Source organism: Artibeus jamaicensis, unplaced genomic scaffold, assembly GCF_021234435.1.
Source record: "Artibeus jamaicensis isolate MK-2021 breed Jamaican fruit bat unplaced genomic scaffold, CSHL_Jam_final contig_311, whole genome shotgun sequence".
Classification (NCBI taxonomy): Eukaryota; Metazoa; Chordata; class Mammalia; order Chiroptera; family Phyllostomidae; genus Artibeus; species Artibeus jamaicensis.
The window spans coordinates 7860329-7875129 of record NW_026521717.1 but is presented as its reverse complement, the minus strand read 5'-3'; the positions used below and the strand labels follow the sequence as shown (position 1 = coordinate 7875129).

At 38.4% G+C, this 14801-nt stretch overlaps 1 protein-coding gene across 1 annotated transcript in view; it reads left to right on the top strand.

The window, feature by feature from the left end:
- Positions 1 to 12805, top strand: part of HECW1 (HECT, C2 and WW domain containing E3 ubiquitin protein ligase 1) — a 675231-nt gene extending 662426 nt beyond the window's left edge. The window contains exons 27-28 of the mRNA XM_053662971.1: positions 236 to 434; positions 12694 to 12805. Coding sequence (XP_053518946.1) covers positions 236 to 434; positions 12694 to 12805 — 311 coding nt within the window. The remainder of the gene's footprint in view (positions 1 to 235; positions 435 to 12693) is intronic.
- Positions 12806 to 14801: the final 1996 nt, after the last annotated feature.

Below are 14801 nucleotides of genomic sequence, written 5' to 3'. Positions count from 1 at the left end.
AGAACATATACTTTTTAAAAAATAAAACAGCTAATTTATAAACCTGCTTTTGTTTTAAAAATTGACCCAGTGCACAAATGGTTTTAGATTTACATACAGACCATTATTAGAGAATCAGCAAATACAAGCAGCTGTTCAGTTCTTATCACACCCGATGTGTATTTCATCTCTCTCTTCCTTCCCTTCTTCCCCCTTTCTCTACTTTCTTTCTTTCTCTCTCTTTTGCTTCATTCAGGTTATCATGATGGGCATCTTGTGATCCGATGGTTCTGGGTTGCAGTGGAACATTTCAATAATGAGCAGAGATTAAGATTACTTCAGTTTGTCACAGGAACATCCAGTGTGCCCTACGAAGGCTTTGCAGCCCTTCGAGGAAGCAATGGGCTGCGGCGTTTCTGCATAGAAAAATGGGGGAAAATTACATCTCTACCCAGGTATGAAGATTTTGCCATACTTTAGGAAACCCACTGAAGAAAGCAAAGTCTGCTTTGCTATTTCGGCTTGGGTGTTCATCCTTTGGCATAGACTTCTTTTCTGGCACACAAAGTATTGTCATATGAGTTATTGGTGAAAAGTACAGTTAAGAAGTCTCTGAAAAGTGAGTTTAGACCATATTCTTTTTTATTGTTGTTGTATACTTGTTACCATTGTTACACCACCACAGCTCCCCGCCACACCCATCCCTGCCTCCCACCCTCAAACCTACCCACTTTGGCTTTGTCCGTGTGTACTTTATACATGCTCCTTAATTCCCCTCTTCCCCTAATATTCCTTTCTCCCCTTGTTTGGTAACTGTCAGTTTGTTCTTTATCTCAATGCCACCGGTTATATTTTGCTTGCCTGTTTGGTTTGTTGATTAGGTTCCACTTATAGGTGAGATCATACTGTACTTCTATTTTACTACCTGACTTATTACACTAAGATAATGTTCTCCAGTTCCATCCACGCTATTATGAAAGGAATTACTTCTTTCTTTCTGCTGCATAGTATTTCACTGTGTAAATGTACAACGGTTTTTTGATCCACTCACTTACTGATGGGTATTTAAGGCTGTTTCCAGTACTTGGCTCTTGCAGATAATACTGACATTAACAATGAGGTGCAAAGCCCTGGCTGGTGTAGCTCAGTGGATTGAGCACAGGCCTGCAAACCAGAGGATCGCAGTTTGATTCTCAGTCAGGGCATATTCCTGGGTTGCAGACCGGTTTCGTGCAGGCCAGTTCCCATCAGGGGATGCACGAAAGGCAACCATACATTGATGTTTCTCTCCCTCTCTCCTTCCCCTCTAAAGATAGATAAATAAATAAATAAATAAATAAATAAATAAATAAATAAATAAATCTTTTAAAAAGAGAGAGAAAAAAACATTGGGGTGCATAGGTTCTTTTGAATTGGTGATTCAGGATTCTTACGGTATAGTCCCAGGAGTGGGATCACTGAATCAAAAGTCAGTTCAACCTTCAGATTTTTTAGGAAAATTTATGCTGTTATTTGCAGTAGCTGCACCAGTCTGCATTCCTACCAACAGTGGACTAGGGTTCCTGTTTCTCAACAACCTCACTAGCACATGTTGTTTGTTGACTGATTAATGATGGCCATTCTGACCCATGTGATGCAGTATCTCATTTGCTTTTAATTTGCATCTCTCTAATAGTAATGTTGCATAATTTTTTCATGAGTTTATGGGCCCTCTATTTGTCTTCCTTGGAGAAGTGTCTGTTCAGATCCTTTGCCCATTTTTTTTAATTAAATATTTTGTTTTCCTGGAGTGGAATCATGTCAGTTCTTTATGTATTTTGGAGATCAATGATACCTTATTCAAGGTATCATTGGTAAATGTGTTTTCCCATACAGTTGGTTTTCTTTCCATTCTGTTGATGTTTTCTTTAGCCATGCAGAAGCTTTTTTAAAAGATTTTATTTATTTATTTTTTAGAGGGAGGGAAAGTGAGGGAGAAAGAGAGGGAGAGAAACATCAATGTGTGGTTGCCTCTCACCCGGCTCCCACCGGGGACCTGGTCTGCAACCCAGGTATATGCCCTGACTGGGAATTAAACCAGTGACTCTTCGGTTGCCAGCCCAAACTCACTGCACTGAGCTACACCAGCCAGGGTAGCCATGCAAAAGCTTTTGATTATTCTTTCCTATATATCCCTAACCCTAGGGGGATGAATCCATAAAGATATTGTTGCATGGGATATCTAAAATTTTTCTGCCCATATTTTTCTCTAGGACTTTTATGATGTCATGAGTTACATTTAAGTCTTTTATCCATCTTGAGTTTATTTTCATGTAATGTGTAAGTTGATGATTAAATTTCATTTTTTTCAGGTACTCTTCCAGATCTCTCAACACCATTTATTGAAGAGGCTATTTTTACTTTATTTTATGCCCCTCACCCCTTGTGTCAAATATTAACTAATGTATTTATATGCATTTATTTCAGGACTTTCTGTTCTGTTCTATTGGTCTATGTGTCTGTTCTTACACCAGTACCAGACTGTTTTGATTAAAGGGACCTTGTAATATAGTTTGATACCAGGTATTGTGATCCCTCCTACTTTGTTCCTGTTTCTTAAAATTGCTGAGGCTATTCAGGGTCATTTATGATTCCATATAAATTTTTGAAATATTTGTTCCATATTTGTGAAATATGTCATTGGTATTTTAATAAAAATTGCATTGGATCTATGATAGCTTTAGGTAGTATGGATATTTTAATGATGTTAATTCTTTCAATCCATGAACATGGTATGTGCTTCCATTTATTTGTGTCTTCCTTAATTTCTTTCTATAGTGTAGTGTAGTTTTCTGAGTAAAAGTCTTTTACCACTTCAGTTAAGTTTATTCCTAAGTTTTTTATTTTTGTTGTTGATATGGTAAATGGGATTTTTTCCCTGAATTCTGATTCTGTCTTTCACTGTTTGCGTACAAAAATGCCTTTGATTTCTGAATGTTGGCAGTGTATCCTGCCATTTTGCCAAATTCATTTATTTGGTTGAGTAGTTTTCTGTTGGTGCCTATAGGGTTTTCTATATACACCATCATGTCATCTATAAACAGTGACAACTTTACTTCATCCTCTTCAATTTGGATGGCTTTTATTTCTTTTCCTTGTCTGATTGCTGTGCCTAAAACTTCCAATACTATTTTGGAGAGAAGTGGTAAAAATGGACACCGTTTACTTGTGCCTGATCTTAGGGGGTAAGATTTTAGATTTTGCCCATTGAGTATGTTGTTGGCTCTGTGTTTCTCATATATGGCCTTTATTATATTGAGGTATGTTCCCTGTTTCCACTTTGTGAGTACTTTTATCATAAATGGATGCTATACTTTATCAAATGCTTTTTCATTATCCATAGGTATGATGATGTGGTGCTTGTCTTTCATATCATTTATGTGGTGCATTACATGTATTGATTTGTGTATATTGTACCATACTTTCATCTGTGGGATGAATCACACTTGATTATGGTATATGATTTTTTTAATGTACGGTTGCATCTGGTTTCTGATATTTTGTTGAGCATTTTAGCATCTATACTCATCAGCAGTATTGGTTTATTGGTTGGCTTTCTTTGTCATGTCTTTTTCTGGTTTTGGAATTGGTAATACTGGCCTCATAAAAAAAGTTTGGGAGTCTTCCATCCTCATGGAATTTGTGGAATAGTTTAAGAAGAATTGGAGTTAGCTCTTCTCTAAATGTTTGGTAAAATTTTCCTGTGAATCCATCCCACCCAGGGCTTTTGTGTGCCAGGAGTCTTTCTTTATTATTATTATTGCTTCAATTTCACTAGCTAATGTTTCTCTATTCACACTTTCTGCTTCTTCTTGACTCAGTTTTGGTGCACTGTGTGTTTTTAGAATTTTGTCCATTTCTCCCAGGTTTTCTAATTTGTTGGCATATAGTTGTTTGTAGTAATTTATTACAATCCTTTGTATTTTTAGGTATTGGTTGTAATTTGGCCTCTTTCATTTCTGATTTTATTTTTTGAGTCCTCTCTCTTTTTTTCTTCAAAAGGTTCTCATTTTGTTTACCTTTTCAGGGACCCAGCTCCTGGATTTATTCTTCCTCTGGATTGTGCTTTTAGTCTTCATGTTATTTAATTCTGCTCTGATGTTGATTATTTCCTTCTTCCTACTCACTCTGGGCTCTGTTGTTGTTCATCTAGTTTTTGTAAATGTAGGATTAGGGCATTTATTTGAAATTTTTTGATTTTTTAAAAAATTTTGCCTGTATTGCTATGAAATTTCCACTCATGACAGCCTTTGCTTTGTCTTATAGGTTTTGGATTGTTGTGTGCTCATTTTTATTTGTTTCCAGAAACTTTTTGAATTCTTCCTTGATCTTATTGTTGATCCATTCATTGTTTAATAACATATTATTCAGTCTCCAAATAATTGACTGTTTTAGAATTTTTCTTTCAGGTTGGTTTTTAGTTTCAAGCCAAACTGTTTTTGAAAATGTTCCATGTGCATTTGAAAAAAGGTATATTTTGCTTCTTTGGTGAGAAAATTTCTGTATATATCTCTTAACTTCATTTGATATAGTGTGTCAATCAGTGCCACAATGTCCTTTTTCATTCTTTGTTTGGAATATCTGTCAATTGTTGATAGTGGGGTGTTAAAATCTCCTACTATGAGCGTGTTGCTATCAATGTCTTTCTTGAATTCTTTCAAGGTTTTCCTTATATATTTGGGTGCTTCTATGTTGGATGTATATATATATACAATGTTTATAGCTTCCTGATGCATTCCTTCCTTTAGAATTATGAAATGACTTTCTTTGTCTCTTTGGGTTTTCTTTTGAAATTTATTTTGTCTGATATTTTTGCCACTCTGGCTTTGTTTTCCTGTCCATTTATGTGAAATATTTTTTCCCAACACTTCACTTTCATTCTGTGTAGGTGTTTTTTTCAAGGTTGGTCTCCTGTAGACAACATGTATGGGGTCATGTTTTCTTATTCATCCAGCTACCCTATATCTTTGGAGCATTTAATCCATTTACATTTGATGTTACTACTGAAAGGTGTTTATTCATTGTCATTTTTTCCTTTTGCACCTGTGTTCCTTTCTCTCTCACTCTATACCTTCCTCTTCTAAAAGTAGTCCCTTTAGCATGTCTTCAATGCTAGTTTGGTGAAGGTATATTCTTTAGCCTTCCTTTATCTGTGAAACTCCTTATTTTGCCTTCCATTTTAAAGGAGATCCTCACTGGGTAGATTAGCCTTGGTTGTAGGCCTTTGCTTTTCATTTCTTGGAATATTTATCATCATTTCCTTCTGGCTTGTAGTGTTTCTGCTACCTTATTGGAGCTCCTTTGTATGTTACTATCTGCCTCTCCCTTGATGTTTTAAGATTCTCTTTTTGTCTCTAAAAGTTGTCATTTTAATTATGATATGTCTTGGATCTGGCCTCTGTGGGTTCATCTTGATTGGGAACTTCTGTGCTTCCTGAACATGCATGGACCTTTCCAAGTTAAGGAAGTTTTCTGTCATTTTTCTTCAAAGAGGTTTTCTATTCCTTCCTCTTTTTTTCTCTTCTGTTATTACTATGATTCTAATGTTGTTGCATTTCATGTTGTCCTGAAGTTCCCTTAAGCTGTGCTCATACTTTTTGAATCTTTCTCCATGCTGCTACTCTACCTAGCTCAAATTCATTAATTTGGTGCTCTGTTTCATCCTGTTTGCTTGTGATTCCTTCCAGTGTATTTTTATTTCAGATATTGTATTCTTCATTTATTCCTGGTTCTTGTTTATAGTTTCTATTTCCTTTTTCATGCTGTTGTAGTTCCTATTCAGCGCCTTGTAGTTGTCACTGAGTTCCTCTTAACCTTATAATCATTTTTTAGATTTTATGCCTTATAGTTTACTTGCCTCAAATTCATTTAGGTTTTTACTGAGGATTCTTCCATTTCTTTCAGTTGGGGTTTTTTTTTTGTCTCTCCATTTTGGTGACTTTTTTGTTTGCTTCTGTGTGTCAGGATGATCTGCTTTCCCAGCTGTTTTAATTGGGTACACATCTGTGGTAGGAGTTCTGTGGGACTCAGTGGTGTGGTATCTCTGATCTCCTTGTCTGGATGCTCTAGGGTTGTACTTTCTTCCTTTTGCATGGGCTCTCTTGTTGTACTTGGACCTTACTTTGTTGGTGGCTTATCCCTTCAAACAAATGTGCTGATAGTCACAACTTCCACTTTGTGTTGTATGCTGTTGTACAGGTGTTGGTTATCAAAGCAGTATTACCAGACAAACAAACTTATTGCAGCAAAAAGTTCCCTGCAGCCATATCATCAATCTCAACAATAATTCATCAATGATTAATAAAAGTGTGGAGAAATTACCAATATTATGATATGACAAAGGAAATATGAGATGACTAAAAGGGGGGCAAATATTATTGAGTAGTGAGAGGGAGGAGAATCAATAAGAGTAGGCATAGAACCAAGGCAAAGAAAGAGAGAGAATATAACTTTAAATGTAAGTAAAATACAAAATGGCAATAGGAACAATGGGGTAAGACATTGGAAGAATATACGATGAGGCTTGAAGTAAAATTGAAAAGGTATTGGACTAGTGGGAGCAAAGTTGCAGAAAAAAATACAGCAGGTTTAATAGCCATGACAGCTGAATGATGTATAATAAAGATATAACAGGAATAAGACTATTGTACCAATGCAAAACTTGAATATGAGATGTCTACCATAAACAAAAATGATTCTGAGTGGACGGGCAAAGCAAACTCACAAGAGTAAGAAGTATAGCCCAGGTTGATATTTGGGGGAGAAAATGAAATAATATTCCTCCCTCAACTGATCAGCAGGAAGCAGAAGGAGAAATGGAGTAAGTCAGGGGGAGATTATTCTTTGGGATTCCAAGTACAAACAAATAGGAGATCTTTTGAAGAAGTACAGCAATAACCATGGTACTTCACTCAACTAGCCACTGTTTATGAAAGGTGGAAAGGAAATAAGTCTCTTATAAGAAGGGAAAAAGAATGTGAACTGACTTAAGAAAGAAAAGCACTTATGAGAGGTTAAGGGGAGGAAAAATAGCAAAAGTTAGGGTTAGAAACATGGCATAGTGTGAGAGAAAATAAAGTTTATGACAACAGTAATAAAGCTCAAGAATCTGATGAAGTCAATTAAGACCAGAGAAGGGTGCTGTATGGATTTGTATTAATAGTATGATTAGAAAAATATAATCTGGGAGGACTTCCGCCAAGATGGAGGCATAGGTGGAAGCATTGTGCCTTCTCACACAACCAAGTTTAAAAACAACAAAGTTTTAGCAACAAAAACTCAGCCAAACCACAGAAAATTGAGCTATACGTAAGTCTGACAACAATGAACCATTCAGCCAAACCAGTAAGAGGGGCAGAGTCAGCAGCAGATTGGGGTCAGGCAGGAAAGAGCCACTGGACCAACCTGGGAGCGTGACCCAGGCATGCAGGCAGCTGTGGGCAGGCCCCAGGTGTGGAGTAGTAGAGGGCAGACCCACTGAGGGTGCAAGGTGGTGGAGTCACTGAGGGCTGACCACAGTCACACATTCGCATGCAGATAAACTGGTGAAGGAGCAAGCAGTGAGACAGACTGTGCAGGCCCCAGTGGCAGGAAGCCACAGAGGGGATCACCACTGTCCCTCTCTGACCCTGCCCCCATATACAGCATCCCAAACCAGTGACCTGGGTGGCTCTGCCCTGGTGAACACCAAGGTACCTCCCTCATATGTAAAAGGCACAAACAGGACAAAACATGGCTCAGGAACAACTCAGAGCCCCAGAGCCGATAAATCTAAGTGATGAAGAAATAGCCAAACTTTCAGATGCACAGTTCAAAACACTGGTGATCAGGATGCTCACAGAACTGGTTGATTTTAGTCACAAATTAGAGGAACATATGAAGGCTAAACTAATTGAAATGAATGGTAATGCACAGGAAACCAATAGTAATGGAAAGGAAACTGGGACTCAAATCAATGGAGTGGAACAGAAGGAGGAAAAAAATGACCAAACAGAAAAATATGAAGAAACAAGAATTCAAAACAATAAGGAGAGGCTTAGGGACCTTCAGGACATCTTTAAATGTTCCAACATCCAAATTATAGGGGTACCAAAAGGGGGAGAGAAACAGCCACAAGTGGAAAACTTATTTGAACAAATAATAAAGGAGAATTTCCCCATTCTGGCAAAGGAAATAGACTTCCAGGAAATCCAGGAAGCTCAGAGAGTCCCAAAGAAGTTGGACCCAAGAAGGAACACACCAAGGCACATCATAATTACCTTAGCCAAGATGTAAATGAAGGAGACAATCCTAGATGCGGCAAGAGATAAGGGGACAGTCACCTACAAAGGAGTTCCCACCAGACTGTCAGTGGATTTCTCAAAAGAGACCATACAGGCAAGAAGGGGCTGGAAAGAGGTATTCCATGTCATGAAATCTAAAGACCTACAAGCAAGATTGCTCTATCCAGCAAAGTTTTTATTTAGAATGGAAGGACAGATAAAGTGCTTCTCAGATAAGACCAAATTCAAGGAGTTCATCATCATCAAGCCCTTATTATATGAAATGTTAAAGGGACTTATCTAAGAAAAAGAAGATAAAGAAGATGAACAGTGAAAGGACAGCAAACTCACAGTTATTAACAACCACACCTAAAACAAAAGCAAACTAAGAGGACAGCTAGATCAGGAGCAGAACCATAGAAATGAAGATCACATGGAGGGTTAGCAACAGGGGAGTGGGAGGAGGAGAAGGGGGGGAAAGGTGCAGAAAATAAGTAGCATAGACGGTAGGTAGAAAATAGATAGGGGGAGGGCAAGAATAGTATGGGAAATATAGAATCTAAAGAACTTGAGACACGTGGTCATAAACTAAAGGGAGGGAATGGTGAGGGAGGGGTGTGAAGGGTGGAAGGGAATGAAGGGGGGAATAGAACAACTGTAATGGCATAATCAATAAAATATATTTTTAAAAAAGAAATATATAAGCTGAACAAAAAGAATAAAAAATAAAAGACCAAGAGTAGTCAGTTATTTGGAATATGAGTAAAGAAGAAAAATTAAAATGCAATATGAAACAGTGAAGAAAAAACAAAACAAACAATAAAGCTAAATAAACAAAAAGAACAGAGAATAAAAAATGCAAGTTCTGATAAAAAGCTAGGTTAAATTTGTCTCAGCTGTTGGTGTTCACCTTAAATTTGTCTCAGCTGTTGGTGTTCACCTTTGATTTTCTTTCTAGATCTGTCTCTGTTTTTTTTTTTCCCTCTGTTCCACATCTTACTGTCTTACTCTTAAAAAAAAAAAGAAACAACAAAAAAGGCCCCTGCTGGGTTTTATGCCTACCCAGCTGGTTTCACAGATCTTTATCTACAGGTGGTGGGGGGTTGGAATCTGTTTTCCCTTTCCACTGGTTCCACAAGGAAGGAGGCTAAGTCTGGGCTACAATAATCACAGCTGCCCAGTTTCCAGCTCACACCTCAGAGCACTGTGTGGCCTATACTCTCCATTCTGCACAGTTGCACTGGCCTGGTGCCAATAAACCATGTCACTTTGCACCCCTTTGATCAGTCCATGAGGGGCACTGTGTGGGAGCAAATCACACCCACAATTGTCTTTCCTTGGTGGCCTGGCAGCTGCACTTGAAAGGTCCCTGAAGAGGACACCTTAGTTTTCCTTTAGAAAAAAAAGTCTCTTTGGGCACTTCTGCCACTTGGAGATCCTGCCCAGCCTTCTACACACTTCAACTCTCTGGCAAATTCAGTCTCAGTCACAACCAGTTGTGGCCCACCTTTTTTCCCAGTTCCATGTGCATCCAAGACCCTCCCCCCAATCTCTGGCACTGTACTAGCTGCTGACCACTGCACCAGCTTAGGTGTTTTGCCAGCTGTGTGTGTACCTGTGTGCTTTTTTTTCCCTTTGAGACTTTATGCATTTCAAGCCTCTCCTGGCATGGGTCTGTGATTACCAATTACCACATCCTGGGAGGGGAGGGAGTTGTTATGCTGTTATCACTAATCAGGCTTTCCCTCAATATTGTCCCATGACAGATGCAGTTTCTGGTGCCATGTCCAAGGACTTTCCCTGTCTGCCTATTAAACCTCTTTACCACCAATTTTGAAGTGTTCTTTGCATACTTTGGCCTCCAAACTTCATACCTGCTAAGATTCTGTTGTCTGGTATCTGTGTCCTTTGGAAGATCAGCTAAGTGTCCCAGTTGGGTGCATGAACAAGTGAGCTCAGCTCTCATCTACTTTGCCACCATCTTCTCTCCTCCTATTTTTATATTTGTGATGTCACTGGTGGAAATGGGGTCCTTTCACAGATCCACAGAAACAGCATTTACAGGATTTGCATATGGGAGGATGAGATGTAGTAGTTAAGATTTATTGCAATAAAAATAAAAGACTGCCCCCTGGTTCATCTCATCTCCATCCAGCTCCTCATCTCCACCAACACCTCATCTCCATCCATCCAGCTGTGGAAGAGGCCCAGCCTTATATTCACCAAGCCCAGAAGGGCCAGGGTCCAGATATTTTCTACCATCAGTTCAGTCCATACCAAATTTAATTCAGTTCATTCTCTGTCCCCACACAGTCAGTTTAGTCTCTGTCTCCAGCTGCACTCTGGCTGTGCAGCATTGCTGTAGCCAGGCTCACAATTGAAGCCCATGCTTGGAGCCCATGATTGGGACTATGAAGCTTCCCAACCTATACTTGGAGTTCATGATTAGGCTTGTGCGGTTGCTAGGCCTGCATGACTGCTATGGAGAGACAATGCACAGATGAACACATAACAAGAGGTCTTTGCTAAGCTTTGATGTTATTACCTCAGGCTTTCAAACTGACCAATCTCCCAAAACTCTGCAGTCTTGTGCTGGTCCTCCCACCCCAACAAATGCATTTTCTAGATCTTTGTGGGCTGGGGCTGGGTCCTTTTATCAATCTGGTGTTTTTCCCAGATTAGACATCTCACCTTTGTTGGCATCTTGATGACTTCTTCCTCAAAATAGAAAGTCCTATCTCTACCATCTTGGCTTCTAGTGCACATGTGTTCAGCAGAGGAATTCTCCTCATTCTCCCCACAATAATCCCAGTACCAGGTAGATAGTTGTTATCCAGGGAGATTCTTCCTTCCTACTTGGGGTTAAGAAATGGAGGGGTATTTATCCCCTTGGTGAAGCAATGTGGCTATCCCCTGGAGTATGTGAAGCTATAGTTTCCAACCTAAGCTTTGCCAGTTTTGTTCCCTTTTTTATTAATATCTAGCTACATACATTGACATTTCTAAGTTTAATTTTTAAAGCCTAAGGTCATATACTCTATTATCCTGTTCCCACTCTTGGAGCTTGGGGTAGGAATGTGGGTTTGGTGTGTGGTAGTTTCCCAAGGACAATAAGGGAGCTTTTATCAGGATAAAAAGGAATGGTTGCTGGGAGGCAAAAAACAACAGCATTCTCCCCAAATTCTCCTTGTGCAGGAAAACCACCTTCCTTCTCTCCTCTTCTCATCTTCTCCATCCCCTCAAAAATCTCCCCGTTCCCTGACTGAGCAATGCATCAGCCTGATCTCTGGAAATCTGAAAATAAAGTTATAAATAATACATGACTTCCCTGAGGATCTTGTCATTTAAAAGAAGAGTTTAATATTCCAAATAAAATTCTGTTGAAGGAAAGTTATTTTTTGTTAGGATTTTGTGCAGTTTTGTTTATATGTATGTTTGTTTTGTATTTTTTTATGTTTTTATTTATTCATTTTATTATCATTTTATTGTACAGTGCCCTTTCCTGTGCTGGTTGGCTTCTCAAAACACCATTTCAACCCACAACTTCTAAAGAGGAAAACCCATTATATTAAACTTTAGCTGGTCAGGCTGATTTGAAGTTCCATAGGATTTTCTTGGGCCTCTGTGCATCCTACTGGCAATGCCAGGTCTTGACTGGATCCACATGTCAGAACATGTCAGTGGAAGCCATTCCTTGACTACATTCTGGTCAATGTCAGAGTATGTCAGCAGAAGCCAGATTCTGGCATGCATGAGTCTGCAGAATGAAGCACATAACTAGTAAAGCAGAAACCAGGGAAGATGGCACAGGGATGCTCTTGGCACCCAAAGAGGATTATCTCACAAGCTCAGCTGTTCCTAGAAATGCAGAATATCTACTACAGTTTAAATCTGCCCCATTAGGAACTGTAGAGGATCCTATCTTCAGGACACACCTGACCTGATAGAGCATTGTATATTAGAATTTGAAGGAATCCATTGGCATCTCTAAGTCAACATACATGGTTTAGAAAGATTCAAAAGTCAGAGTTGGGCAAGGAGGCTTGGGAATATGATACTCTAATACTAATTATATGTTTTCCTTCTGCACTAACCACATCCATTTTCATACCTCAATTGAAAACTGAAGCTGATACCACAGAGTTTGTCATTGGTCTGCTAGTGCAGTTAGTAGTTCATTGTGGTTTGCTTACAAATGCAAACCACCTATTTCTAGCTATTTCACTCCCTCAACTGTTCTACTCAAGTCTAGAAGGCTATTATTCTTAGTGTGCAATGTTTGCGGTGGTCCTAAATAGTGGTTCTGCTAACTTTTGTTACACTTTTTATCTACAGCTTCAGACTAACCATAAATATATCCAAACCACTTGTATCATTGAAACATACTTTCACCAATCTTTTCTCTCCCATTCAGGGCACATACATGCTTCAACCGATTGGATCTTCCACCTTATCCCTCATACTCCATGTTGTATGAAAAGCTGTTAACAGCAGTAGAAGAAACCAACACGTTTGGACTTGAATAAAGAAATAGAAATTTTCCTGACATTTTTCTGCGCAGTGACATCACCTTTTCTGGGAAAATTCCCCTTTCCTCTCCCCTGAATCAATTTTCCTTTCCTATTGGTACTTCATGATTTTTATTTTGAAACCAAATCAGGATTGGCAAAAGCTGTGCATGCAGAACTGCCTTCTTCTAAGATCTAACCTTCAGATTTATCTCCTCTATTTTCAATGAACTGCTAGCCTGAATGCAATATTTAAAAAAAAAAAGCTCTCTCAATGTTTGTGTATATCTTCATATACCTCCATTACCAACAATTAAATATAAATTCTAGTTATGCTACACTTGACAAAATGATAATAAATGTTTACTTCTATTTATATAATTTAAGGGAAAATTTGAGCATTAAGTATTCCAAGCTTTTATATACTTATGTCTTCTGAGCAGCACCACCATTTTTTTATAATTTCTAACAACTAATTCCAGAGCTAGGAGCTGATCAACTCTTTCTTTCCCTCCCACTCTACTTTTCCTTTTGCATAGTAATCATGCTAAAACAAAAGCAGAAAATTCAAACTTTTATACATTCAACTCATAACTTATTTGTGGCATCAGTCCCATCAGCTGGAACTAGCATAAATATATGGTACAAATATTAAACTTTCCAACCAATAATAAGAGCAAGAAAAACAACCTCTGCTGATACAACACAGTGCATCCCAATCATTGTAGGGATTGTGGCTCAACAGTTTTGAGAAAACTAGAATGAGCATACCCTTCATGAACACTCACCATATAAGAAGGACAAACTTGTGCACATGTCCTAGAAAGATATCTCATTATGTGGTTATTATAAATGACAAGGCTTCTGGCCCCATTGTGTTTTATTCAATGTGATGAAGCAAACAGGAAAAAGAAGGAAATGTTAGGTTGGTTTGAATACTTAGGTTCTATAGTGTTTTGTTCTGTTTGCCTTGTTTAATGTAGCTACAGTTCTCCTACACATAGGAAAAATAGGTGTAGATAATTTCATGATTTCTGTTAAAGCTATGTAATTATTTGCATGGCAAAAAAATTTTTATTTTAATTTGAATGTTGGTTTTTCTGATGTATGTTTTTATTTTTCTTCATTATGGTGTTCATTTTTTTTCTTGTTTTAACATATGTTGTTCAAGTACAGTTGCCTGCCTTTTCCCCCAACCTCTCCTCCCCCACTCCAGCTATCCTCACTTCCCTCTCTTGATTCCACCCCCCTTGGTTTTATCCATGTGTTCTTTATACATGTTCCTTGATGATCTTTCCCCCTTTCCCCCCTCATTATCCCCTGTCACTTCCCCTCTGATTACTGTCAGATTGTTCTTAATTTAAATGTCTCCAGTTATATTTTGCTTGCTGTTTCTTATTTTATTTTAATTGTTCAAGGACAGTTTTCTGTCTTTTACTCCTATCCTAGCCCACCCTCCTAGCCTTCCCTACCTCCCTTCCATTCCCATCCCCCCCCCCCAGTTTTTGTCCATGTGTCCTTCAAACTTGTTCTGTAAACCCTTCCCCTTTTCCCCTGAAATTCCCTCCCTTCTCCCCTATGGTCACTGTTAGCCTGTTCTCCACCTCAATGTCTTTGGTTATATTTTGCTTGTTTGTTTTTTTTGTTGTTGTTTAGGTTCCTATTAAAGGTGAGATCATATGGTATTTATTATGGTGTTCAAATTCCTTTACATCTGATTGTCCACAGGGACCACACTAAATAAGAAGCTGCAGATAGTGCTGGTGCTTAGTAGAGATTGAAGGCAATATAATACTTGTATATTTGTAGCAATTATTCTAAGGCAGAAACCTATCACCTCAAAGCACATTGTTTTGTGTCAAAATAGACATCTAGTTTATTTTAGCATTCAGTAAAGAGACATCTCACAAAAGGTAGTGTTTTAAGAAAAGCAATTGCAAGCTCCAAAGATGTTCAAATCTCTCAAACACATTTGGAACATACTCAAACATAATGATCTTTTGCTCTTTTTCTA